General features: G+C 44.2%; 2 protein-coding genes across 5 annotated transcripts in view; one reads left to right on the top strand and one right to left on the bottom strand.

The window, feature by feature from the left end:
- The window catches only part of SMARCAD1 (SWI/SNF-related, matrix-associated actin-dependent regulator of chromatin, subfamily a, containing DEAD/H box 1), a 314,928-nt gene that overhangs the window by 265,671 nt on the left and 24,333 nt on the right, over positions 1–24,924 (top strand). For all 4 annotated transcript variants that reach the window (XM_030190695.1, XM_030190696.1, XM_030190698.1 and 1 more), the window contains 3 exons: positions 7,588–7,776; positions 16,568–16,686; positions 22,292–22,474. In XM_030190695.1, the coding sequence (XP_030046555.1) occupies positions 7,588–7,776; positions 16,568–16,686; positions 22,292–22,474 (491 nt within the window). The remainder of the gene's footprint in view (positions 1–7,587; positions 7,777–16,567; positions 16,687–22,291; positions 22,475–24,924) is intronic.
- The window catches only part of HPGDS (hematopoietic prostaglandin D synthase), a 79,017-nt gene continuing 74,321 nt past the window's right edge, over positions 20,229–24,924 (bottom strand). Inside the window, exon 7 of the mRNA XM_030190702.1 lies at positions 20,229–20,344. Within this exon, the coding sequence (XP_030046562.1) occupies positions 20,301–20,344 (44 nt within the window). The 3' untranslated portion in view covers positions 20,229–20,300. The remainder of the gene's footprint in view (positions 20,345–24,924) is intronic.

Genomic DNA, 24,924 nt, shown 5'->3' on the forward strand with positions numbered 1-24,924 from the left:
ATCTGCTCAATGGACCCTAGCTTCCCAGTGGTTCCAAGCCACCGGGAATCTAGAAGATGTCATCCGCCTCTCCACCAGTTGCCGCACTTCACTGCTCTGGTGGACCATCCGGACCAATTTGACCCTGGGACGTCCATTCCAAATTCCGCAGCCCACGAAAGTGCTGACGACGGATGCATCTCGCCTGGGGTGGGGAGCTCATGTCGATGGGCTCCACACCCAGAGTCTGTGGTCCCTCCAAGAAAAGGATCTGCAGATCAACCTCCTGGAGCTCCGAGCGATCTGGAACGCACTGAAGGCTTTCAGAGATCGGCTGTCCTGCCAAATTATCCAAATTCGGACAGACAATCAGGTTGCAATGTATTACACCAACAAGCAGGGGGGCACCGGATCTCGCCCCCTGTGTCAGGAAGCCGCCGGGATGTGGCGTTGGGCCTGCCGGTTCGGCATGCTTCTCCAAGCCACATACCTGGCAGGTGTAAACAACAGTCTGGCCGACAGACTGAGCAGAGTCATGCAACCGCACGAGTGGTCGCTTCATTCCAGAGTGGTAAGCAAGATCTTCCGAGAGTGGGGCACCCCCTCGGTGGACCTTTTCGCCTCTCAGACCAACCACAAGCTGCCTCTGTTCTGTTCCAGACTACAGGCACACGGCAGGCTAGCGTCGGATGCCTTTCTCCTCCATTGGGGAATCGGCCTCCTGTATGCTTATCCTCCCATACCTTTGGTGGGGAAGACCTTACTGAAGCTCAAGCAAGACCACGGCACCATGATTCTGATAGCGCCCTTTTGGCCCCGTCAGATCTGGTTCCCCCTTCTTCTGGAGTTGTCCTCAGAAGAACCGTGGAGATTGGAGTGTTTTCCGACTCTCATTTCGCAGAACGACAGAGCGTTGCTGCACCCCAACCTTCAGTCCCTGGCTCTCACGGCCTGGATGTTGAGGGCGTAGACTTCGCTGCGTTGGGTCTGTCTGAGGGTGTCTCCCGTGTCTTGCTTGCCTCTAGGAAGGATTCCACTAAAAAGAGTTACTTTTTCAAGTGGAGGAGGTTTGTCGTTTGGTGTGAGAGCAAGGCCCTAGAACCTCGTTCTTGCCCTGCACAGAACCTGCTTGAATACCTTCTGCACTTGTCAGAGTCTGGCCTCAAGACCAACTCAGTAAGGAATCACCTTAGTGCGATTAGTGCTTACCATTATCGTGTGGAAGGTAAAGCCATCTCTGGAGAGCCTTTAGTCGTTCGATTCATGAGAGGCTTGCTTTTGTCAAAGCCCCCTATCAAGCCTCCTACAGTGTCATGGGATCTCAACGTCGTCCTCACCCAGCTGATGAAACCTCCTTTTGAGCCACTGAATACCTGCCATCTGAAGTACTTGACCTGGAAGGTCATTTTCTTGGTGGCAGTTACTTCAGCTCGTAGGGTCAGTGAGCTTCAAGCCCTGGTAGCTCATGCTCCATATACCAAATTTCATCACAACAGAGTAGTGCTCCGCACCCACCCAAAGTTCCTGCCGAAGGTGGTGTCGGAGTTCCATCTTAACCAGTCAATTGTCTTGCCAACATTCTTTCCCAGGCCGCATACCCGCCCTGCTGAACGTCAGTTGCACACATTGGACTGCAAGAGAGCATTGGCCTTCTACTTGGAGCGGACACAGCCCCACAGACAGTCCGCCCAATTGTTTGTTTCTTTCGACCCTAACAGGCTAGGGGTCGCTGTCGGGAAACGCACCATCTCCAATTGGCTAGCAGATTGCATTTCCTTCACTTACGCCCAGGCTGGGCTGGTTCTTGAGGGTCATGTCACGGCTCATAGTGTTAGAGCCATGTCAGCATCAGTGGCCCACTTGAAGTCAGCCACTATTGAAGAGATTTGCAAGGCTGCAACGTGGTCATCTGTCCACACATTCACATCACATTACTGCCTCCAGCAGGATACCCGACGCGACAGTCGGTTCGGGCAGTCGGTGCTGCAGAATCTGTTTGGGGTGTAAATCCAACTCCACCCTCCAGGACCCGAATTTATTCTGGTCAGGCTGCACTCTCAGTTAGTTGTTCTTCGTAGGTCAATTTCTGTTATACCCTCGCCGTTGCGAGGTTCAATTGACCTGGGTTCTTGTTTTGAGTGAGCCTGAGAGCTAGGGATACCCCAGTCGTGAGAACAAGCAGCCTGCTTGTCCTCGGAGAAAGTGAATGATACATACCTGTAGCAGGTGTTCTCCGAGGACAGCAGGCTGATTGTTCTCACCTACCCTCCCTCCTCCCCTTTGGAGTTGCGTTTTCATCTTTTTGCTTGTCATTCAACTGGCGGGAACGGTCGCGCACGGGACGGGAAGACGGCCGCGCATGCGCGGTGGGCGTGCCCTGCGTGCGGACCGCCCGCGAAGCTTCTTCCGGTTGATGGGGGCTGACGCGGACGTCACCCAGTCGTGAGAACAATCAGCCTGCTGTCCTCGGAGAACACCTGCTACAGGTATGTATCATTCACTTTCTGCATGCTTCCTTACCCACAACAAACATGGCTGATGGCTTAGAAAGATGCACTGTAAGCATGGGTACAAATCCAAAACTAATTAGGCTTGGAACCAGACAGAGCCCCCATTTTGTAGGGATCTTAGAGGTACTCATATCAGAGATCATTACAAGATAGCAATACTCGGGTCGAGGGGTGTACCTCTGAAGCCCACTGACAAACTAGCAGTGCTGGAAAGAGAAACCAAACTACGGATGTAACATATTGTTTATTATGTAAAGAAAAATATATATAAATAGATTTGAAGCAATGCCAAGCAAAAATACAGAAATACTTGCTATAAAAATAGATTATCACCAAAATAGAATACAATATGATTATCCCAATGTAATATTAGGAGAACTTAAACCTAACGTCTTATGTAAAATACTTAGCAGCTAAAAACACAGACCAAGAGTTCTGACGTAAACCTATCTCTCTCAGAGAAAACTAAGAACTAATTATCCCCGGCCATAGGAATATATATCCAATTATCTCACCTTGCCGTCTGTCATAGACTCCCAAATGGTAGAGAAGTGGATTTATTCAGAGTCATGAGCTGATTTCTCAGCGAGTCTCTCAGTCCTGAGATAAGGTCCAAGGTCTATTCTGAATTCAGATTGCACAGTCAGTAGATAAGGCCTTGTTGTAGCTGAGCGAACCTTAGGAATTGGTTACAAAGCATGTAGTTCACTGATGCTAGGAAAATCAGTCTAGCTCTGATTCAGAGCGTCATATTCACTTGCAGGTCCTCTGGTGATCCTTTCCACCCATGTTCTTCTTCCATCATCTATTCCTACTGAAACTTCTTCAGTCCCCACCTTTTGGTATCCCCACATCTGATGATACCTTGGGACCAATCACGGACGGTGACAATGTCCAGGCAGCCTCATGGACAATAATCAAGGCTTTGTTATAGATGGAATGCAAACTCCCTGTCTGGTCTCACTGTTCCTGGAGCCATGTCTCTTTCTCCTACAATATTCCCAGGAGATAACGGTGCAAGTTTGCAACAGAGAATATGTCCTTGGATGAAATCATCTTTGGAATGCTCCGCATTAATTTTCCTTTCTGTAACCAAGCTGGATTCTGAGGGTTACAGATGTATTCAGGTCAGAGGCTGTAGAATCCATATTGTTATAAAAGAATGATTCATGCTGGTATAGGCCAAGACCAGCAAAGGTGAGATCTCAGGTAAATACCCCTACAGCACAAACAGCTACTTCCTGTATACACATCTACGGTGTTCATTGGAGAGGAGGAAAGGGAAATCAATTATATTACAACTATGGGGTATATATATATATATATATATATATATAATTTACTATAATAAAACACACCCTCAACGTTCTGAGGACACTGACGTCAGTGAAGCCAAGCCCTGACTTCCTTCAAGAAGGTTCGTGGTGGTGAAGCCACCAAAATCACTCCGGGCCCCGCCCTCGAGGGTGGAGCAATGGCAGAACAACGAACGGGTTGGCAGGGAGGGAGGCAGGGAGGCAGAGGGGGGGGGTGGGACATTGCTCCGGGCCCCGCCCTCACGTCAAACGTCATGACGTTGGGGGCGGAGCAATGGCAGAACAACGAAGGCAGGGGTTGGCCAGGGAGGGAGGGGGTGTTTTGGCAACAAAAACCTATATATATATATATAAATGTCTGTTTTCTTACAATAGCAACAAGTCAGGTAGTAATCAGCAGGGGGGCTTGCCCATAGGAGAGACTAGACTTTAATCTATGTTCAGCAGGCCAGAGGGCATGGAAATAGTGTAGGCACCAGGTAGGAGCTGCCTGCAGGGCACCGAAGAGCAGTAACTTACATTGCATTACACTCTGTTCTTGTATTCCACTAATACCCGATGAGTTCAAAGCAGATCACAAATGAGAAAAACTAGATAAAACACAAGGGACCATATACAAATTTTAAAACTTCTGCAAATAAAATCAAGATTACATCATATTCACAGAAAAGAGTAGTTGTTTTTTGTTTTGTTTTTTTAAATCCTTTTCCTAACAGCTTAAAATGTTATACTCTTTTCTTACTATCTCTGATAGTACATTTCAAGCTTTAGCTGCCTGATAAGAGGGAATTTAAAAGTCTGTTTGATCTTATCCTTTTAGAATCTGGAAAACACATTTGGTTCAAAGATTGTAAAGAATGGTTGCGGAACACATTTGAAAAATCAAGTAAATGATTCATATAGGCAGGAGTTATTCTTTGTCGAATCTTGAAAATCATGCAGTATAATGTAAACAATACTGTGGCCTCTATAAGCAAACAATGAAGCTGAACATACAAAGGCAGATCCCCCCCCCCCCCCCCCCCCCCCCCCCCCGCAGAATATGCAGATAACCTTGTAGGGAGTGAGGGGCCCCACCTTTGGTCCTACTGAACATGAAGGGCAAGACACAGATACATTTAAAAGATGCTGGAATTCAGATGATTGTGGGAGTGAGTTCATTTTTTAGGAAATGACAATCAATATATAAAATGGTCCCCCTTCCACTCTGGGAATGAGTGGGCACCTGGGCAAAGTTGAATGGGGTTTACCACACAAATGGAGATGTGGGATACTGCCACTAAACAATAGGATAATTAAACCGTGGTCTTAAACTATTTCTATGAAGTAGGAGCTCAACACTAACACCAAACAATTGCTCACTACATATAATGCAGTATATTTTCCAGGACCATTGGAAGGTGTATTGATCTTCACGGTCTTCAACAGAACGGTGTAATCAACTTTCACCAGAATTCCTCATTGGTCGAAAAGATTGTAATCCTTCTTAATACATACTTTTCTTAATTGTATTGATAATTTTTGAGCCTTATATTTTTCTTATAAGGTGATACCTCATTCAAAAATAGGCCCAATGAATTTCAAAGCTCTTTACTTATAGTATCCATAGGCTATAGGTTTATGCTTCACAGCGAGTCAGTTCAACATAGTATTATGTTTCGCTTACTAGCTGTGTCAGGGAAAGCGACTCTGTGAAGAAAATTAAGAGTCAGAATATTTTTTTTTGTTACATTTGTACCCCGCGCTTTCCCACTCATGGCAGGCTCAATGCGGCTTACATGGGGCAATGGAGGGTTAAGTGACTTGCCCAGAGTCACAAGGAGCTGCCTGTGCCTGAAGTGGGATTTACAGGCACATTAAAAACACTAACACACCTTAGTAAACATTCCCCATTAAGCACCCTTTTACAACATCTTGGTAGAAGCTACTGTGACATTGGTGCGCACCAATCCAGCACTACTGGCCCACCGTGGGGAGCCGGCAGTAGAACCGCCCCCACAAGTACCATTTCCAGCACGACCAGAAATATTTTTTATTTTTACCGCTGGGTTAGTACGGTAGCCCTTACCACTTCCTAAATAGGAGGCAGTAAGGTCTCCCCTGCAGCTTGATAAAAGGGCCCCTTGGTGACTTAACTTAGAAAACTGCTATATAAAAGCTCTATGTTCAGTTGCCAGATGTAATTTCTGATCAACAGGCTGTCCAGGATTGAACTCTGGTCAGCCTCTGGGAGTAAATTTTTCAGGTGTTAGCTGTCTGTCCTTTACCTCTTGAACCTCAAACATGGAACTCCCTATCTGAAGGCATCTGTCTTGACCTTTATTTTCCCAAATTTAAGAAACAAAGGGGAAGCCTGTCTATTTTTAGTTAGCCTTCAACTAATGCATCTCCTCTATACTTTATTTCATCTTCCATTCTCCCTGGGTCTCTCCCTTCACTGCATTTCCTGGTCTTTTCTGCTCTTCTTCACCCTTTCAGCTTTTCTTTTTGGTTGTTGTCTTCTTCCTTCTCTTCTTATCACAACTATATATTTTTTGTGAACTGCTTTGCAGCACATTTGTACAATTTGTGCTATCACAAGTCTCTATAAATGAATAAATATCTAAAGGACATGCTTATTTGGTATCTAAGGGGTTCCATAATTCATATCCATTTCTCAGGAATAAGACTTTGAATCATTCCTTCTAATTGCTTTCAAAGAAACTAAGGGGTCTTTTACTAAAGCTTACCTCAAGTTATCTGCAGCAGGGCCCATTTTATTCCTATGGGCCCTGCTGCAGATAACCCGAGCTAAGCTTTAGTAAAAGAAAACTACATTAATTAAAAAGACAAGTAGGTTGAAAATGGGTTAACCCATTAGTGCCCAATGTTCCCATATTTGTTCCCACATATATGGGAACATTGGGAACTAGTGGGTTAATTAAACTATTTCATTCATCTCCATTAGTGAGTTTTTGGTATATTGTGATTGGATTTTTGTATTTCTATTTTCCTTTATTTGTCTCCATTTAAATATATAGATACCTAGTGGTGGGCTTTTAGCAGACTATTACATATCCTATATAATAATTCTCACCTCCAACATTCTGAGGCTGCCTGGAACAATTGTTTTCTGCTGGAGGTGGTGTCCTTCATGTAGTAGATAAGAGTGACGTCACACAACCCACACCAGATTGGCCAATAGAAAGGAGAGGGGCGGAGCCATGATACAGGGAGCAGCAAATCATCACAACACTGGGAATGCACAGCAGAAGGAACAGAAGCCTCTCTCAAACATACACACTCAGAGGAAAACCTTGCTAGCACCCGTTTCCTTTCAAACAGAAACGGGCCTTTACTAGTTAATATATAAATGATATAATACAATTGTATTATTTTTGCTATATTAAGGTATGCTTTTCTGCATGTTTTGTTTACTTGGGGGTATGTTTACTAAGGTGTGTTAGTGTTTTTAATGTACCTTTAAATTCAAGGAACGTTAAACACTAACTTGCCAATACATCCCTATGGACACATTAGCATTTAACGCATGTCAACCATTAACACCCAATAAAAACACTAATGCGCCGATAGGTCAACTTAGTAAACATACCCCCTTGGATTGTTGTTGGTATAATTCAATAAATAAATTTTTTTTTAAAGATTTTTCATGTGCCTGAAATATAGCTGGTTTAAATTGTTTTAATTATCTTTTAATAATGCTTGTAGCTTCATCAAAATTGTACTTGCTCTCTTCCAAGACAAGATCTTACATCCCCAGATGGATTCATTCTTTTTTGTAGGAACCTACACATTGTGATGCAAACCCTGAGCTTATTTTTGAAGACATGTCATTTATGACAGATTTTGAACTGCACAGACTCTGCCAAGAATTTACCAGCATTAATAGCTTCAAGCTTGATGTGAACCTAATTTTAGACTCTGGGAAGTTCCATACTCTTGAACGTCTGCTGTTAGAGGTTAAGGAGAAGGTATGAACCAAGCAATCATTTATTTAGTCCTGTTTGAAAAGCAGATCATGCTAGTGCTTTAGAAATAAGTAGTGGTAGTAAACTCAAAATTGTCTAATCTGAAATTGTATTCTAGAATCTAACACTAATAGTGTGTTTCATTTTTCAAAGGAAATACTTTGTTTTATTTTGCCTTTCTGATGCTTGGTTCTGGCTCTATGTGTAGCAAGCTACTACTTAAGCCTTTATATGAACCTGTTGGATAATTACTGCAGGGAAGTTAACTAACATTCTTTACAGGAACTCAGCACATTTCCTAGGAGGAAAGCCAAGCTAAATGAAAGTAAAGTTTAGAATATAAAACTGAGTAGCAATTTAATCTTTACTGACTTTTCAGTAAGCTAGACAGAAATGCTTTTTTCGGTAGTGTAAAGTTCCTAATATCCAGTACTTGTTGTAAAGAAAAACTGTTTTGGGACTTGTAGAGCACTACTTGTATGTTCTTCTACATAAAAATATTTTAAAGCCTTTAAAAATGTTTAAACTATAGCTGAATTAAAGCTAAACTTACAGAAAAAATTAAGCATGGATTGGAGTCAGATTTATATTGGAATCAAATGTTCATGTACACAGGGTACTTTATTAAACGATTAATTTTTGTTTGTGCTTTGCAAATAGTGGTTTATTTTACAGGAGAAAGATGGAAGGAAGTAATAATGTGGTTATAGGATGGGATGGGCAACCTGCAGCTCACAGGCCAGGCTGAATGCGGCCCGCCACTGAATTTTATGTGGTCTACAAGACCATGAGAAGTATGAACAGAAAATGTCATTAACCAGAGTTTTGGCAATTCAAACACTATATTTTGCAAATATTTTCAGAATATTCATCTCTTATGTTTGTTTCCATCGTTTTTAGTTAAATTTTTACTTGTTGATCACAGAAGGTCTACGGAGATCTGTGCATTTCCACTTCCAACATTGCATAATGTGGGCTTCCAGAGAGAGAACTGACATTCATGTGGTCCTCTTTGTATAAGTGTTGCCAACCCATGTTGTAGGAGTTTTACTTTTATTTTTAATGTTTTTATTAAATGTGGTGCTGTTTGTAAACCATTTTACTGGATTAGGAAGTAGAATTTCAAGTAAATAACTCTATGTGTAACTTTGCCACATACATTCTCATTTATGGTCAAAATCAGACTCTCTTTAGATTATTTGCAGCTTATGGTAATTGTTCATCCAATAAAATGTTTCTTAAGATGTTGAACATGACTGTTCCACACCATGTAGGGTCCTGTCTTATCTTTTTCTGCACATCTAACAAAAGAACCTATTTGGCCTGGAAAGGTCATGTAATGTCCTCATCTTTCGGTAATTCTTATGAAAGGTATCACAACTAGAAAAGAATCTAGTTTTGTGTACACCCGATGTGGCCTCTAGAATTCTGCACTTCATACTGTACAGAATGTATGGTAGAAATATAAACATCCATTCCAAAAATTACCAAAAACATTCATAGGTAATTAGACTCTGGAATTCGTTTCCAGAGAATATGGTAAGAGCAGTTAGCATAGCGGGGTTTAAAAGCGTTTTGGATAGCTTCCTAAAAGAAAAGTCCATAAGCCATTATTAAAATGGACTTGGGAAAATCCATTGCTTATTTCTGGGATAAGCAGCATAAAATGTATTGTACTGTTTTGGGATCTTGCCAGGTACTTGTGACCTGGATTGGCCACTGTTGTTAACAGAATACTGGGCTTGATGAACCTTCGGTCTGTCACAGTATGGCAACACTTATGTAGCATATTTATTAGTATGTCTAACAGGAAGGTTTAATCGACTGTTTGAATGCTCCCTGGCAGTTTTATTTTTCCCCTCATTTTCCTCTCTTTGCCTTACTGTTTTCATTCACAACTAATCGGTATTTCTCCCTGTTTATAGCTTATTTAGTAATGACGGTCCTTGACCAGGGATCATAAATGGCCCCTTCCAGAAACCAGCTGACATGGACACCAAGTTTTACCACTGGCTATCACCGCTGTGCAAATAGCCTAAGCATTCCTTCAGAGACTGTTACAGCATCCCCACTCTTAGTTGGCCTGGGGAGCAAGAAACGTAACTCTCAAAATAAAACACAGTTCCTTGTTGTGTGGGTTATGTCACCTTACCAGCATTTGGAGGCAGAGATTCTGAACTTTCCAGTAGCATAAGGACTGGTGAAGCCTTGAGCAATTCAGTATTTCTCTGCCTCCAGCAAATGATGCCAGTCAGACTGATTCAGCAGGACAGGAACTAGATCTTATTCCCTAGGCCTCATTCTACAGTCTACAGACTTGAGGTAAAATCCATGGCTGGTGCTCCCAGAGATTGGTTCACAGACCTTCCTCTGGTCAAGTTTGGAGAGGCGCTGCCCCACAGTTTAGCTCACTGGTATTACTTTAAGTGCTTAATCTTGCAGTGGCTCCAAGGGCTTTTTCCACTGTTGGGTTGGGGGGGTTCCTTTTTTCTCGACTTCCCTTCCTCAAGGTCACTTCGCAGTAGGACAGGTTTTTTTTTAAATACTGCCTTAACCTCTGGAAACAGATTTAAAAGTAGACATACACAAATAGGTCAGGGAGCTGAAGGGCAGTAGCATCAAGAGTGCAGCATACCATATTGGCGAAGCAGGGTGGTCTGAACAGGCATGAGAGTTTGGGAGCCTGCTTGTCAGCAGTGTGACTGACTCCTACTGCCTGTAATGTGACAGAGATTGGGTGGATTTAGTAGCATGCAGCCCTGGGGAGCAGCAGCAGCCACCACAAGCAGACCTAGGTTGTATTCACTCAGTCAACAGAGCTGTGTTTAGAGACTATGCCATGGAAGCTACCTTTGGTAGGAGTAGCAGCCCTCTTGCCACCAGACCGCATGGCTCCCACATGGTCTCAGCCAAGTCAAGTGCCAGTTCCCTGTGAGGAGGAGGAGCTACATCCACTCCCACCGAGGACCATGGCTCCAGTAGAGGAGCCAGGAGGGACCCCAATGGAGTTCCAGTACTGATTTGTTCAGGCCCATCTGGAGGGTGTTCTGATGACCTTGGCAGGGTTGCACAGGTCTTGGAAGACTCCTAAGGAGCAGCAAAGACTGGGGTCCTCGGGAACAACCATAGGTTCTGCATGGGGTGCATTTAAGGGCTGTAAATGCCATAGGCTCCTGGGAGGCTTGCTAGGAGAGCGCCTTCTTGACAGACTTTCACTAGAATCTGGGGAGTTGTCTTCGGAAGAAGATGTGGATGAGTCCCCATGGTGTGCCTCTGATGAAAGGAGCTACTCTCCTGATCGAACAGATGGTCAAAGTGTTCTGCATTTCAAGCCAGCCCAGAAGGTTTTGGATGGAGATATGATCTTCTTTGAGGGTATCTGAGGGCCATCCAAAGCCTTTCCCATCCAAAGTGCCGTCTCTCATATGGTTTTAGCAGAGTGAAAAGTCCCCAAGTGCTCCAGGATGCTAAGGTGTTGGGTCTGGACAGAATGCCAGTATATCCAAAGTGGATACCTTAATTATGGCAGTGATCAAAAAGACCACCATCCCTATAGAGGATGGAGTGGTTCTGAAATAGGCTCACAATTGGAATGTAGAGCAACTCAAACGGGCTTTTGGCTCCTCTGTGGTGAGAGTTCAGGCAGCGATATGCAGAGGATATGTCACATAAGCTGTTCTGAGTTGGGTACATTTGGGGGTAATGGATTTGATCTACTGCCTTTCTGTGGTACAACCAAAGTAGGCTCACAATCTAAGTTTTTGTACCTGAGGCAGTGGACTTGCCCAGGGTTACAAGGAGCTGCAGTGGGAATCGAATCTGGTTTTTCAGGTTCTCAGTCCACTGCACTAACCATCAGGTAGCCTGGCGGATATACTCTGCGGACCTGGTCAGGGTCTTTGCCCACTCAGTGGCCTCAGTAGTGGTGACCTGCAGATGACTTTGGCTACAGAACTGATGCAGTCCCCAAGCTGCATTTCAGTAAGCTTCCCTTTTGAGAGTTGCTTATTGTTTGGGAAGGACTTGGAAAAGCGAGTGAAGGATATGGGTGAGGCCAGGTTCCAGCATCTTCCTGAGGACAACCTTTATTCGGTTAGGCCAGGAGTTTTCAACCTAGTCCGGGGCACACTCAGCCAGTTGGGGTTTTCAGGATATCCCCATTGAATTCAATGAGGATATCCTGAAAACCCCTAATGGCTGGGTGAACCCCGGACTGGGTTGAAAACCTCTGTGTTAGGCCATCGGGGAGCAGGTCTTGCGCAAAGGACTGGGGTCACCTTCACTTCAGCCAGCAGAGTGCCTCCTTTTCAGGCTCAGCTAAATTTGAGAAAAACAACCCCTTTTGGTAACAGGAAGAGCCAGGGTTAGCAACTTCTTCTCTGCTGCCAAAGGTCCCCAATGAGGAAAGGCAGGTCTTTTTTCAAGGGGCAGAGGTGGGAGGTTGGCTCCACCTGTTCTGTTAGGAGTGGATGTAAACACAGAAGAATAAAAACTTTGCAGTCTTGCAATCACACAGGAAACAGCGAAGGTGACTTAACGAGAAGGACTGGACAATGCTCTTGAATACAGAGTTTATTGATCAGTTTACAGACTCGACACGGCCTGCCTCAGGAGTCTTGGACTGCTGCAATTAATAGATATATCTCAACTCAGGATAATTAAGTTGCAATCGAGTGCCCAGTCGGAATGCACACAAACTATTAGGAGTGGGCCATGATAACCTCCAGCCAGTGGGTTCTGGAAGTTGTTCACCTGGGTTGCTCTCTGGAGCTAATGGAGTCCATTTCAGATATCGTTATGGTGTCTCCTTGTGGCTCTGATATCAAGAAGTGAGCGGATGAGGAAATGTTTGCAGTGACTCATTCAGTTAGCAGTTGAGCTCATGCCAGCCTCCAAGTAGGGCAAGGGACACAACTCTCATCTATTTTGTGGTACAAAAAAGGAGAAGTGGGACCCATTTTGGATCTCAAAGGAGTCGGTAACTCTCTATGGGTAATGTGCTTCCACATGGAGATCTTGCATTCAGTGATAGCCTCGGTTAAGACCTGAAGCATTTCTCATGACCTTTGATCATGGAGGCACCACCCTGATGGTGTTGATGGGTTGTGTTTGTTATTTTGGTAGTTGGGAGAAGTGGCTTGGTTGATGTAGACAATATGTGTATCAGTAAACCAGGTTTCGATGTGGCAGAGAATGTCTGTTGCCTAACTGTTGTCAAGAAGGATGAGGATTGAGTAGAGTTCCTTAGATCTGGCCAGGAACAGGTCACTGGAGACTTTAGCAGGGACTGATTCTGTTGAATATAGATGGCAAAAGCTGTATTCAAATGGATCAAGAATAGCTTGAGATGAGAGTCAAGACAGTGGTGGAGAACAGCACATTCCATGTTGCTTGGATAAGAAATGAAGGAGAGAGAGGGGACAATAGTTGGAAGGGCAGTTAGGGTCCAGTCAAAGATTTTAAGGAATGGTGAAACCACAGCATGTTTGAAAGCATTAGAAACAGTTGCAGTAGAAAGTGAAAGATTGAGGATATGACAGCAGTGATGACAATAGGAAAAATAGTGCTGAGTAGATGGGTGGAATAGGACCAGAGGAATAGGTAATGAGTTTGGAGGAGGACAGATGATGTCCATTTTCTTCAGTGAGTTTAGAAATTCTGGATCCTGGAAAGTATTCTCCAGTGTTCTGAATGTTAATGAATCATGAGAGATGCCCCAATTCAATCTGATGGTTTGGCAGAATGCCAAGTCATCTCCCTCCCCCCCCCCCCCCCCCAAATCTCCAGCTACAGGAAGGGTGAAGGAGCAGAAGGGACAGACTCAGCCTTGACCTCAACAGGAGCTACTCTGTTTTCCCTGGCCACTCCTTGGTCAGCTGATGTGCAGGATCACAAAGCATCCCTTTTTGGTCATCCTGGTTGTCCAGATTGGCCATGGTGCTCATGATAAGAGAATCTCATGTAGCTGTTGGTGGGATCCCCACCCCATTTGATTCCCCAGGAGTACTGGGCTGTGTTGTCAAGGGCCTGTTGTCATGCAGGATCTTGATCCCTTTTGGCTTATAGCTTGGCCCTTGAGATGTGCAGTCTGAAGTGGAAAGGTTATACTCCAATAATGGCTACATTCCTGAAAGCATGGAGGTCCTCAACATCCTTGACTTATATTCAGATCTGGGGTGTGATAACTGGTGGGTGGAGGTGAGACCACAGCACAGAGGACAGATTTGGCCTTCTTGAAGGCGGGCTTACAGAAGAGTCTCGCCCTCAACTTAGTAAAGGTACAGGTTGGAGGTCTCGTCTGTTTTCAAGGCAATGTGGCTGGAGTACTCAGAGTCGCATGTAAATATAGTTTGTTTCCTTCAGGGAGGGGGTGGTTGATCACATTTGCCTCCCAAGGTGCCTAAAGATCACACATGGGAATCTCAAACTAATATTGAAGGCACTTTCTGGGCCGCACTTTGAGCCCTTGAAAAGGGCATCTGTGAGGGACCTGTCATTGAAAGCAGTGTTCCTCATAACAGTCAGGTCAGCTTGGCTTATCAAATTTTGAGAATTGCAAGCCCTTTCTTGTCAAGATCCCTTTCTAAGAATTTCCAAGGACTGTGTTTCCATCTAGACAATTCCATCCTCCTTACAGAAATTAGTATCCCCTTTTATTTGAATCAGGCTGTTTTCCTTGCGGTGTTTAGGTCAGAGTTCAGTGGGGGCTTGGAGGCAGCCGTCCATGTTGGATGTTTGCAGGACCATTCTTAGATACTTGGAAGTCACCAATGATTTCAGAACACCAGATCATTTGTTCTATTCAGTGGACCACATAAGTGAGAAATGGCATCTAAAACTACCATTGCTTACTGGATCAAGACAGCAGTTGAGTCTATATACATTCTTGGCTACACAGTAGGCTTGGATGATCTCTGGACTCACACTGCCAGGTTGCAGAGAGCCTCCTGGGCAAACGACAGAGTGGTCTCCAAAGGATATCTGTAACGCAACGACATGATCATTGTTAACATTTCTTTCTTTAGACACTACATGATCAGTGTTGGCTAAGGGAGATTCTGCTTTTTACATGTCAGTGTTAGAGGGGGCATTGTCTTCTACTTGTCCTGAGGAGCACAGCTTATCTACATCACACTAGGCTGGACTGATCTAGTGGGATGGTGAAATTACTCTTACCTGTTGATTTCCTTTCTTGGGTCCTGAAGACCAGTCCAGTGCCCCTCCCGGAAAAACTGTGGCCTCGGAATAGTTGTCTGTGAGTTTCCTTGCTCTTAATTTGGGCTGTATTTGCTGACATTTATATTGACAAGATTAGACCTCTTGCAAAGAGTTCCTTAGGTGGTTTCCTAATTCTTTTTATAACTTTTGACTTTGGCATTAGCATAGTGAGTTGTTCCAGGCTGCACCATTTCTTGTATCAGTGACGTCACTGTAACATTTAGAGTTTCTGCCTAGTAAGGTGACATAACCAAGTAGTCTGGACTGGACTAGCAGGACTCAAAGAAAGGAAATTAACAGTTAAAAAATAATTTCACCGTCTTTGCCACTCAGCTACTAGGCGAGATTTTTGGATGGTTGGTATATCCTCCTACTGCTGACATCTTGACATCAAGATCCAATTAAATCTGTAACCACTGGGATGAATGCTATTCAGACTTGGGCTTTGGCAAACAAACTAAAACTAAATGCGCAAAAGACTAAGAATGACAGAACCTTCACAGTTGAATCATAAGCCAGAGTGCTTGGGGTCTTTCTAGACTCCTCCCTATCGTTCTCATCCCATATCAACCATTTATTGAAGAACACAATGTTTAAAATGAGACAACTGTGTTTAGTCAGGTCATTCTTTGATCAAAAAACCTTTGCACTATTCGTCAAATGTTGATCCTACCTCATCTGGTCTACTGTACTGTCTTATTTTTTTGGTATTAAAACCAAATATCAGAAAAAAACTGTAGATCATACAGAACACAGCAGCAAGACTGAATAGATACACTAGTATTTCGTCATAGCTTGCTAAACTACATTGGCTACCCATAGCTGAAAGAATTAGGTTTAAAGCCACCTGTTACCTGTGAATTGTTGTCAGCAGTGTGATTAATAGATTATCTGTTTATATTGTTCATTCCAACAGATTGAAAGAACACCTGATCCTTAGCCCCACAGTTCTACAAGGGAATCCGATTTCAGAAGTCAGCTCGCTCTTCCCTGTATTTAGGAATCTCTTTATGGATCTTACTCCCTCTGGCCACTAGATCACAGATTAACTACCTCAGTTTCTGGAAGAGATTAAAAACTTTCCTCTTTCTAAAGGCTGCTACATAACAACCACCACTTCTTGATATCCCTTGACTGACTACAGGAGTATCAAACGAAACACCTTTACTAATCTCACTTTCTCTAGTGTTATATAACATTGTTTTCAACCAAAAAGATTGTATTCGACCAATGTCCTACCTATAATATTGTACCCAACCTTTGTCCCACTTATAGTGTAAACCGCACTGAATCCTGAACAAGAGATATTGGTGGTGTATAAGATCTGAATTATTGGATATCCGTGTTTATAACAAGTACTAAAAAAAAAATTATTGTGCTATTATGTTTGTATTTACTTGACATTTGGGGGCCATCTTCAATTTAACACTCTTTGTATATTCATGGACCAGTAGTAATGGTTATCAATGCTAGTAAATGCTAATTGAGGTTTGGTATATGGTTTCATTTATTGCACATATTCTTAGAGTGGTTATTTTCTCATTTCCTTGTATTTCTTTTTGGTATCTTTGCACAGGGTGACAGAGTGGTGTTATTTAGCCAGTTTACTATGATGCTAGATATTTTAGAAGTTTTCTTGAAACATCATCACCATGTATATCTCAGGCTAGATGGAAAGACACCGATTTCAGAAAGGTAGGTCTTGTTTTTGTTTTGATTTAACAAATATATGCATGTATTGGAAGATCATTTAATAAACTGGTTTTACTTCTTCTAACAAGTTTTAAAACAAATTATAAAAATGTAAGAACCAATATTCAAAAGCATATACCTAGCCAGCATCAGTTGATATGTGGCCAAAATGTATCCATGTACCTAGAGAGAGGTCTGGGGGTGAGACCTAAAGTTATATTGTTAACCACAATACTCATTTGCTATCCATGTAACTCTACATATAAGCAGACTGCATAAATAGAAGTCCTAACATTGTACAGATAACTTGCCTGCATGAAGTTAGGATGGAGGATAAAACAAGAAGGCAGACCTTGTAAGAAACAGAATCTTAATAGGTTAAAAGCTCCCAGAATTTCAACATAAAATGCCCTACCTGGCCATGTTTCGCCAGTTGAAATGGCTGTGTCAGGGGCAGTAGGTCACTAGCTGATGTAAAATTCCAAAATCAGCCTGACTGATGCATCTGTTAAAACTTAGCAAGCAAGATTCTGGGATCAGTCTCTCATAAAAACGCGTTGAATGGCCATGTCGGGCATTTTATGTTGAAATTCTAGGCGCTTTTAATCTATTAATAAAGACTGTGTTTCTTACAAGGTCTGCCTTGTTGTTTTATCTTCCATATTGGATTTGGCAGACCGCCTGCCTTGCTGTTTTTTGCCTCCTGAAGTTAGGATGGTACATTCTTAAATAAATATTCATATAAAGAGATCCATATAACTGAAATGAATATCCCTATATATTTGGCATCCTGATGAAAATTGGCCATTTACTAATCTTTGAATTATATGTGATGACAGCAGTTTTCAAAGGGCATCTGAAAACTGCCTACCCTGTGAATGGGTAAACATATCTGTAGGGATCTACAACGCACATTCTTTTCCTAGAGGAAAAATAAGCTGGCTCAGAGACAAGATTAGATTGAGAGGCAAAACACATAGTTCTGCATTTTCAAAACTACTTTGTTTTATAGGGAAAAGGTATTTGCAGAAAAAGCAGGTGTAGATCCCTGTAGGGACCTTTTTTCTCTCTGTCATGGCAATTTTCAAAGGAACGTACGTTCGTACTTTTCTGTTTGAGAAATGGTACAAGTATCCATGGACTCTTCAATTAATAGTATAATTTTTTTAATTGCCATATATTTTGTACAGTGCACGTTGGATAAGCACATGCTCTGTTTAACTGCATGCCGTACTTCAGTCCCGTTTTTGGCGCCATCAGTTTCTATGGGGACAAACTTCGGTTTAGCGCACCACTGATACGTGCAAGATTCCCTTATATGCATGGTTTAAGACCGCTCCTCTGCAGGAAAGACTCCACATAAGCGCACGCGCAGAATATGGAAGCTGATTGGCACGTGACAAAGGGGCTGTAAATTTGAAATCTCATTGGTTAACTGTCACAGGCAGAAGAAGTGAAAGAATGTTGTTAGAGTGTACACTGGAGTCGTCGTCATCGCGCAACTGTAAGACTTTGAACACTGGCTGAATGAATAGAAGTTCTTAAAAAATTAGAAAACAAACAAAGTCAAGCATCTATTGCTAAAGAATATGGTGTCAATCCCAGTCAAATTTCACGTATCTTGAAGCAGAAAGACCAGCTTCTGGAAAACTGGCAAAACAATACAAATCCACGCCAGAAACAAAAACGGGTGGGAAAAGCTGAGGAGGTAGAAGATGCTCTTCTTCGGTGGTTTTCTCAAGTCAGGAGCAGACAGTTTCCTGTCAGTGGTCCACTGCTTATGGAGAAAGCTAATCAGCTTGCTAAAAGTCTTGGACTAACTGAATTCAAAGCCACTTTTGGATGGTTGGAAAGATGGAAGGAGAGGAACAACATAAAATTCAAGAAACAGCATGGTGAAAAATAAGACGCTGATGACTTTGGTGCTGAAAATTGGGTTGGTTTTTTTTTTTTTTTGCTACATTTGTACCCCGTGCTTTCCCACTCATGGCAGGCTCAATGCGGCTTACATGGGGCAATGGGGAGGGTTAAGTGACTTGCCCAGAGTCACAAGGAGCTGCCTGTGCCTGAAGTGGGAATTGAACTCAGTTCCTCAGTTCCCCAGGACCAAAGTCCACCACCCTAACCACTAGGCCACTCCTCCACTCCAGTTCTTCCTACCATCTTTGAACGAATTTTTACCTCGTGGCATTATCAATACTGACGAAAACGGTCTCTACTGGCGAGCGATTCCTGATGGAACACTTGCATTCAAACAAGCCAAAACTACAGGAAGTAAAACGTCGAAGGACCGACTGATGAGACTCCTTTGCTGCAATATGGGTGGGAGAAGTTGGATCCACTCATCATTGGAAAGAGCAAACAACCCCGTTGCTTCAAGATTGTTAAGCGACTTTGTGTTATACGAGCTTAACGCAAATTCATGGATGAGTGGGGAAATTTGAAAGCAGTGGCTAAAGAAGTTAGACACTAGAATGCGGGCACAAAAGCGTCAGATTTTGTTGCCTTGTGATAATTGTTCTGCACACAGTGATGATGTCAGGCTGTCTAATGTCAAGGTGGTCTTCCTGCCACCAAACACTACCTCTCTGATCCAACCTATGGATCAGGGCATAATAGCCAATTTCAGACAACATTATCGGGTTCTTGTGCTACGTCGTCTGAAGAGCGTTATGGATGACCAGACTGGCAAGGATAAACGTTCTGTTGAACTGGCTCGTAATCTATCACTGTTGGATTACCTACATATGCAGAAAGAAGCCTGGAATCATGTTACACAGGCAACCATTGTGAACTGCTACAAGCGGGCAAGCTTTGTTAGGGATGTGGAGATGGACGAAACAGATGCAGCTGTTGCAAACGCATCAGATGAACAGGCTGTTGACATCCCAGTCGGTGTTACTAAAGAGGAGTTTCATCACTACGTAGCTGTTGATACGATCTACAAACAGCTGACGACAGCACTGATGTCCAGATATGCACCTACACGCAGGCAGCTGCTGCTGATGAAACAGATGATGAAATGAGCAGCAAGGCACATGCTGACGAAATTCAACAACCTCCTGTCACTTTTGCAAGCACGCTAGAGAGTCTCAACACCGTGCGGGCCTATCTGGAGGGCACTGGATGTCAGTGCTATGACAGTTTTTACCGTCTGGCAGACGTAGTCTATGGATCTCAGACACAAGAGTGTACAGAGGACTATGACTGATTACTTCAAGTAAGCCTAACGTCAGTTAACGGAGACTATACTGTACGTATAATAAACAGTACTGTACATATGTTTATTAGATGTCAAGCTTCTTTGGGTCACAACAGTTAAGTGCACACAGCAGTTAACTGCATGTATTTCTTTAGTCCCAGACCCTTGCACTTAAGCGGATTGCACTGTATATACAAAAACTGCGTTTGCCATTATTTTTCATTTTTATTCTATGCTAGAACAAAATAGAGTGGAGAACAGAAAATGCTTGAAATAATATTCAGACCACATGTTGTAGTTCATTTTCTTTATTTTAGTAATGTAAACTGCTTTGATGGTTGCCTCAGGAAAGCGGAATAAAAAGTGACATCATAAACATAAACACACACACTGTAATGAGCTGCTTGGGTGTGACTCAATTCAGGAACCTCATCAGGACACTCTGGTTTCCTCCAGTAGCTGGGGTACAGGAAACGGCAACAAAAAGAGAGAAAGAAGAACTCAAAAAGATACATGCTGAATATTTCCAGTGGCAGAAAAGAAAAAAATAAGGTTCCAAGTAAAGCTAGCATCAAAGTTCAGCACTTCTGGCTGTAATCTCATTAAACAGGGGAAGCCTCATAATTATATTCCCTGATTATATGCAGTTTTTTTTATAATCCATAGAGCTTGTCCCTATCTCAGTCCACAAAATCCTAAAAAGAAAACTGGGGAGAGTGTGAACCACCCAGGGCCGCTGGGAGACTAGGCCGGGCCCAGGGCAAGGCCGCTCTGCCACTGCTGCCCCCTGTCGCTCCCCGCTGCTGCTGCCCCCCCATCTCACCTGCCTGCCTCCACGACTTCGGGCCCCCCTGCATTCAAGGCGGCAGTCACAGATCGCTTCTCTTCTGGCCTTCCCTCTCTGTGTCCCGCCCTCGTCAGATGTAACTTCCAGTTTCTGCAAGGGCGGGACACAGGGAGGGAAGGCCCGATGGGAGGCGATCTGTGACTGCCGCTTCAAATGCAGGGGGCCCGGAGCCGAGGAGGCAGGCAGGTGAGACCGGGAACTGCAACGCCGGCGGCCTTGGAGGCCCGGGCCCAGGGAATATTGTTTCCCCTCTGCCCCACCATCTCTCGGCGGCCCTGGAACCACCCCTCTTCCTCAGGCAAAACTTTTAAGCTCAGCAGTTCTCATCTCCACATTCAGCAGAAAAGAAAAACACAGGAAGGATATAAACTTTACCCTCCGCAAAGCAAATCCTAATGGTTAGTGTAGCAGGTTGTTGAACTGGGGTCAATGCCCACTGCTGCCTGGTGGTCAACAGTGGGTTGTGATCCTGGGGAACCTCTGCAGCTCTATGTGACCCTGGGCAAGTCAATTAACCTTGTGTTGCCCCAGGTACAATAATTGTACAATGTACTGTTTTGACTGTGAGCCCACTAGGGACAGACCTGGTACCTGTAAAATGAAAACTGTAAACCACTTAGGTCTAAGTGGTGTATAAATACTTGAATGAATGAACACTGGAAAAACAGGCAAATAAAACTGCCAATTACTTGGTAAATCTCACACACTTTGACAGACCCAGCGTCCTACAGCTGAGTCCTACCCCTCCTCCCTCTTACTGGTAACTGGCAAACCCCCGGTACCTCCCACCGGGGCTGTGTGTATTAATAGCAGCTCCCAGGTGTTCACACACTGACCTGCTTGCTTAGTTCATTCGGTAGCAGTTTCTATTTCGTCCTCTCCTAAAAGGAGGGGTAACTCTCTGACACATGCTGGAGTGCTCCCTGCTCCACAGACTCCATCGGGGCTATTCTTCCTCCCTTTTTAGTGTTCTCCTTGTAAGGCTGAGTTGGTCCCTTCTCTTTCCAGCCTCACTGTGAATCCATGTTGTAATGTTTAGTGAGCCAGGGATATTGAACTAAATCTGCATCCTGGCTCGTCCCCAAGGACTGGTTCCTAGTTTTCTGGGAAGTGACTGTAGGACTGGGCTCCCTTCCTTCCCGGAGCCATGCTGGGTGTTCATCCTTTCTATGAGTTCTGTGCCTGGGCTGAGGAAAAGAGGGTCCTGATCTCCTACTGTTTGGCTGGACAGAGCCTTTGGCTTACTACAACACATATACATATATATATCAAGTTCCAAATTTATTAAAAGATTTACTATCCCGCCTATCAAAACAACGTTTAGGTGACAACATACAATCTGTATCATGCGGAGCTTAAAAAAAGAGCATTATACCACAGAGGCAAATATGAGGGAGTCACCGACAAGGACACCTAAAATCTTCACAGTGCTGGTTAAAGGGACCGGAGTGTGTCGCAAAGAAGGATATATATATTAAGGGGGGCGCAGCAGTATTTTTGTGATAACTGATTGTATTTTCATGAACATGACTAGCATTTGTATTCTTCTGTTTCTGCAGGATACACCTGATAGATGAGTTCAATACAGATATGAATACTTTTATATTTCTTCTATCAACCAAAGCGGGTGGACTTGGTATTAATCTTACTTCAGCAAATGTTGTTATTCTTCATGACATTGACTGCAATCCATACAATGATAAGCAAGCTGAAGATCGATGCCACCGAGTAGGGCAGACCAAGTAAGTCTCTTATTTTTTAATAAATTAAACTGTGAATATGACTGCTATATTTTCCACAAGTGACTGGAAATATGTTTGTCACTGGAGTTAATATTGTAGCTTTTTGATTAGGGCCTGCTCAAGGCATGGGCCCAGGAGAGCATTGGCTTAGAGCCAAAAAGTCTGCCTTACTGGCTCCCTTGCAGCAGCCAACTCTGTGCTCCTCCAGCTAGTGGCAGCGTCTTCCACCCCTCTAATATATATCATTTCTCTCCATCCCCAGATCCAGCAAACCCTCCTCTCTCTGAGGCCACCCCGCCCTCTTTAAATGTGCTTTTCCCCTCTCGAGCCCCAGCAGCAGTAGGGTTTCACACAGCACAGCCTATGTCAACTCTAGCGTTTTCTTTCTGCCATGCCCTGCCCCGCTCCGCTCCTTTTGACATAACTTGCTGTTTCTGCAGGGGCACAATAAATGGGAAAGGCTAGGGCCATTGCAGGCAGTGTTGTATGAAGCGTTGGGGAGCTGCCAAGACCATGGGGGGGAGGGGTAGTTATCCAGCGTTGGGGAGCTGCCAAGACCATGGGGGGGAGGGGGTAGTTATCCAACCCAAGCACACAGGGGAGGAAGAGAGATATGCTGAACAATGGGAGGGGGAGATAGATATATGGAGAGATAATACACTGGGGGGGGGGGGCAGAGGGGAAGGAGAGATGTTGGAACAGGGATAGAGAGGAGGGAGAGAAGATGCTGGGTCAGAGGGGGATTATAAAGAGAGATGTTGGACACAACAAGGACATAGGGAGACTGTTACACACAGAATGGGAAATGGGGGGGAGGCAGGACATGGGGACAGATGGGAAGATAGTGCAGATGCCAGATATGGAGAGAGATCAGGAGACAGTGCAGCTAGTGGACACATGGGAGGTGGTAAATGAAAGAGGGGAAATTCTGGACATAGGACGATGTAGGGAGATGGAAGATATGGGACAGAGTGGAGGACATATGAAGATGGAGGGGAGATGCTGGACATGAGGTGTAATAGGGAAATGTTGAACCAGGGGCGTACCTACGTGGGGCCACGGGGGCATGGGCCCCCACAGATTATGCCCTGGCACCCTCTACATTTGACCGCCGCCGCATCATCAGGTACCTTGTTTGCTGGCGGGGGTCCCCAATCCCCGCCAGCCAGAGTCGTCTTCAGCACCGGTCGACTCCGGCGCCTTCGTTTTGTGATCATCTGTTTCTGACGCCTTACATCGCTGCATGGGGCTACATGCACAGTGCGGGACATAAGGCGTCAGAAACAGATGATCACAAAACGAAGGCGTCGGAGTCGACCGGCGCTGAAGGAGACTCTTCGGCTGGCGGGGATTGGGGACCCCCACCAGCAAACAAGGTACCTGATGCTGCGGGGGGGGGGGGGGGGGGGGGTCCAAAGTGGCGGGGAGAGGGGGGTCGGCGGCTAAACAGTGCCCCCCACCTCGGGCTCTGGCCCCCCCTCCCACCGAGGTCTGGCTAAGCCCCTGTGTGAACGCAAGGGCAAAGAAGGGTTACATAGATGGAGGAGAGATGTTGGACACAGGAGAGCATATGGAAATGGGATATCAGGAGATAGAGAGGAAATGGAAGAAACAGAGAGATAGAGGGGAAATGAAGGACACTGGGGCTTATGAAACTGGGCAGGATATGCACGGTACCGGAAGACTGGAGGGTGTCCAATGTAACGCCAATTTTTTAAAAAGGTTCCAGAGGTGATCTGGGGAATTATAGACCAGTGAGCCTGACGGTGCCGGGCAAATGGTAGAGACTATTACAAATAACAAAATTACAGAGCATATTCAAAAGCATGGATTAATGAGACAAAGTTAGTGAAGGGAAATCTTGTCTCGCCAGTTTATTACATTTCTTTGAAGGGGTGAACAAACATGAGGATAAAGGTAAGTCGGTCGATATTGTGTATCTGGATTTTCAAAAGGCATGTGACAAAGTACCTCATGAAAGACTCTAGTGGAAATTGGAGAGTCGTGAGATAAGGAGATAGTGTTCTATTGTGAATTAAAAACTGGTTAAAAGATAGAAAACAGAGAGTAAGGTTAAATGGTTGATATTCTCAACAGAGAAACTTAGATAGTGGGGTTCCGCAGGGGTCTGTGCTGGGACCGCTGCTTTTTAACAAGCGCAAAGTGATGCATGTGGGAAAGAGGAACCCGAATTATAGCTACGTCATGCAAGGTTCCACATTAGGAGTCACTGACCAAGAAAGGAATCAATCTAGGTGTCGTCATTGATGATACTTTGAAACCTTCTGCTCAGGTGCTGCTATGGCTAAGAAAGCAAATAGAGTGGTAGGTATTATTAGGAAAGAAATGGAAAACAAAAATAAGGACATTATAATGCCTTTGTATCACTCATGGTGCAACCGCACCTCGAATATTGTGTGCAATTCTGGTCACCGCATCTCAGAAAAGAT

Source organism: Microcaecilia unicolor, chromosome 2, assembly GCF_901765095.1.
Source record: "Microcaecilia unicolor chromosome 2, aMicUni1.1, whole genome shotgun sequence".
NCBI lineage: Eukaryota > Metazoa > Chordata > Amphibia > Gymnophiona > Siphonopidae > Microcaecilia > Microcaecilia unicolor.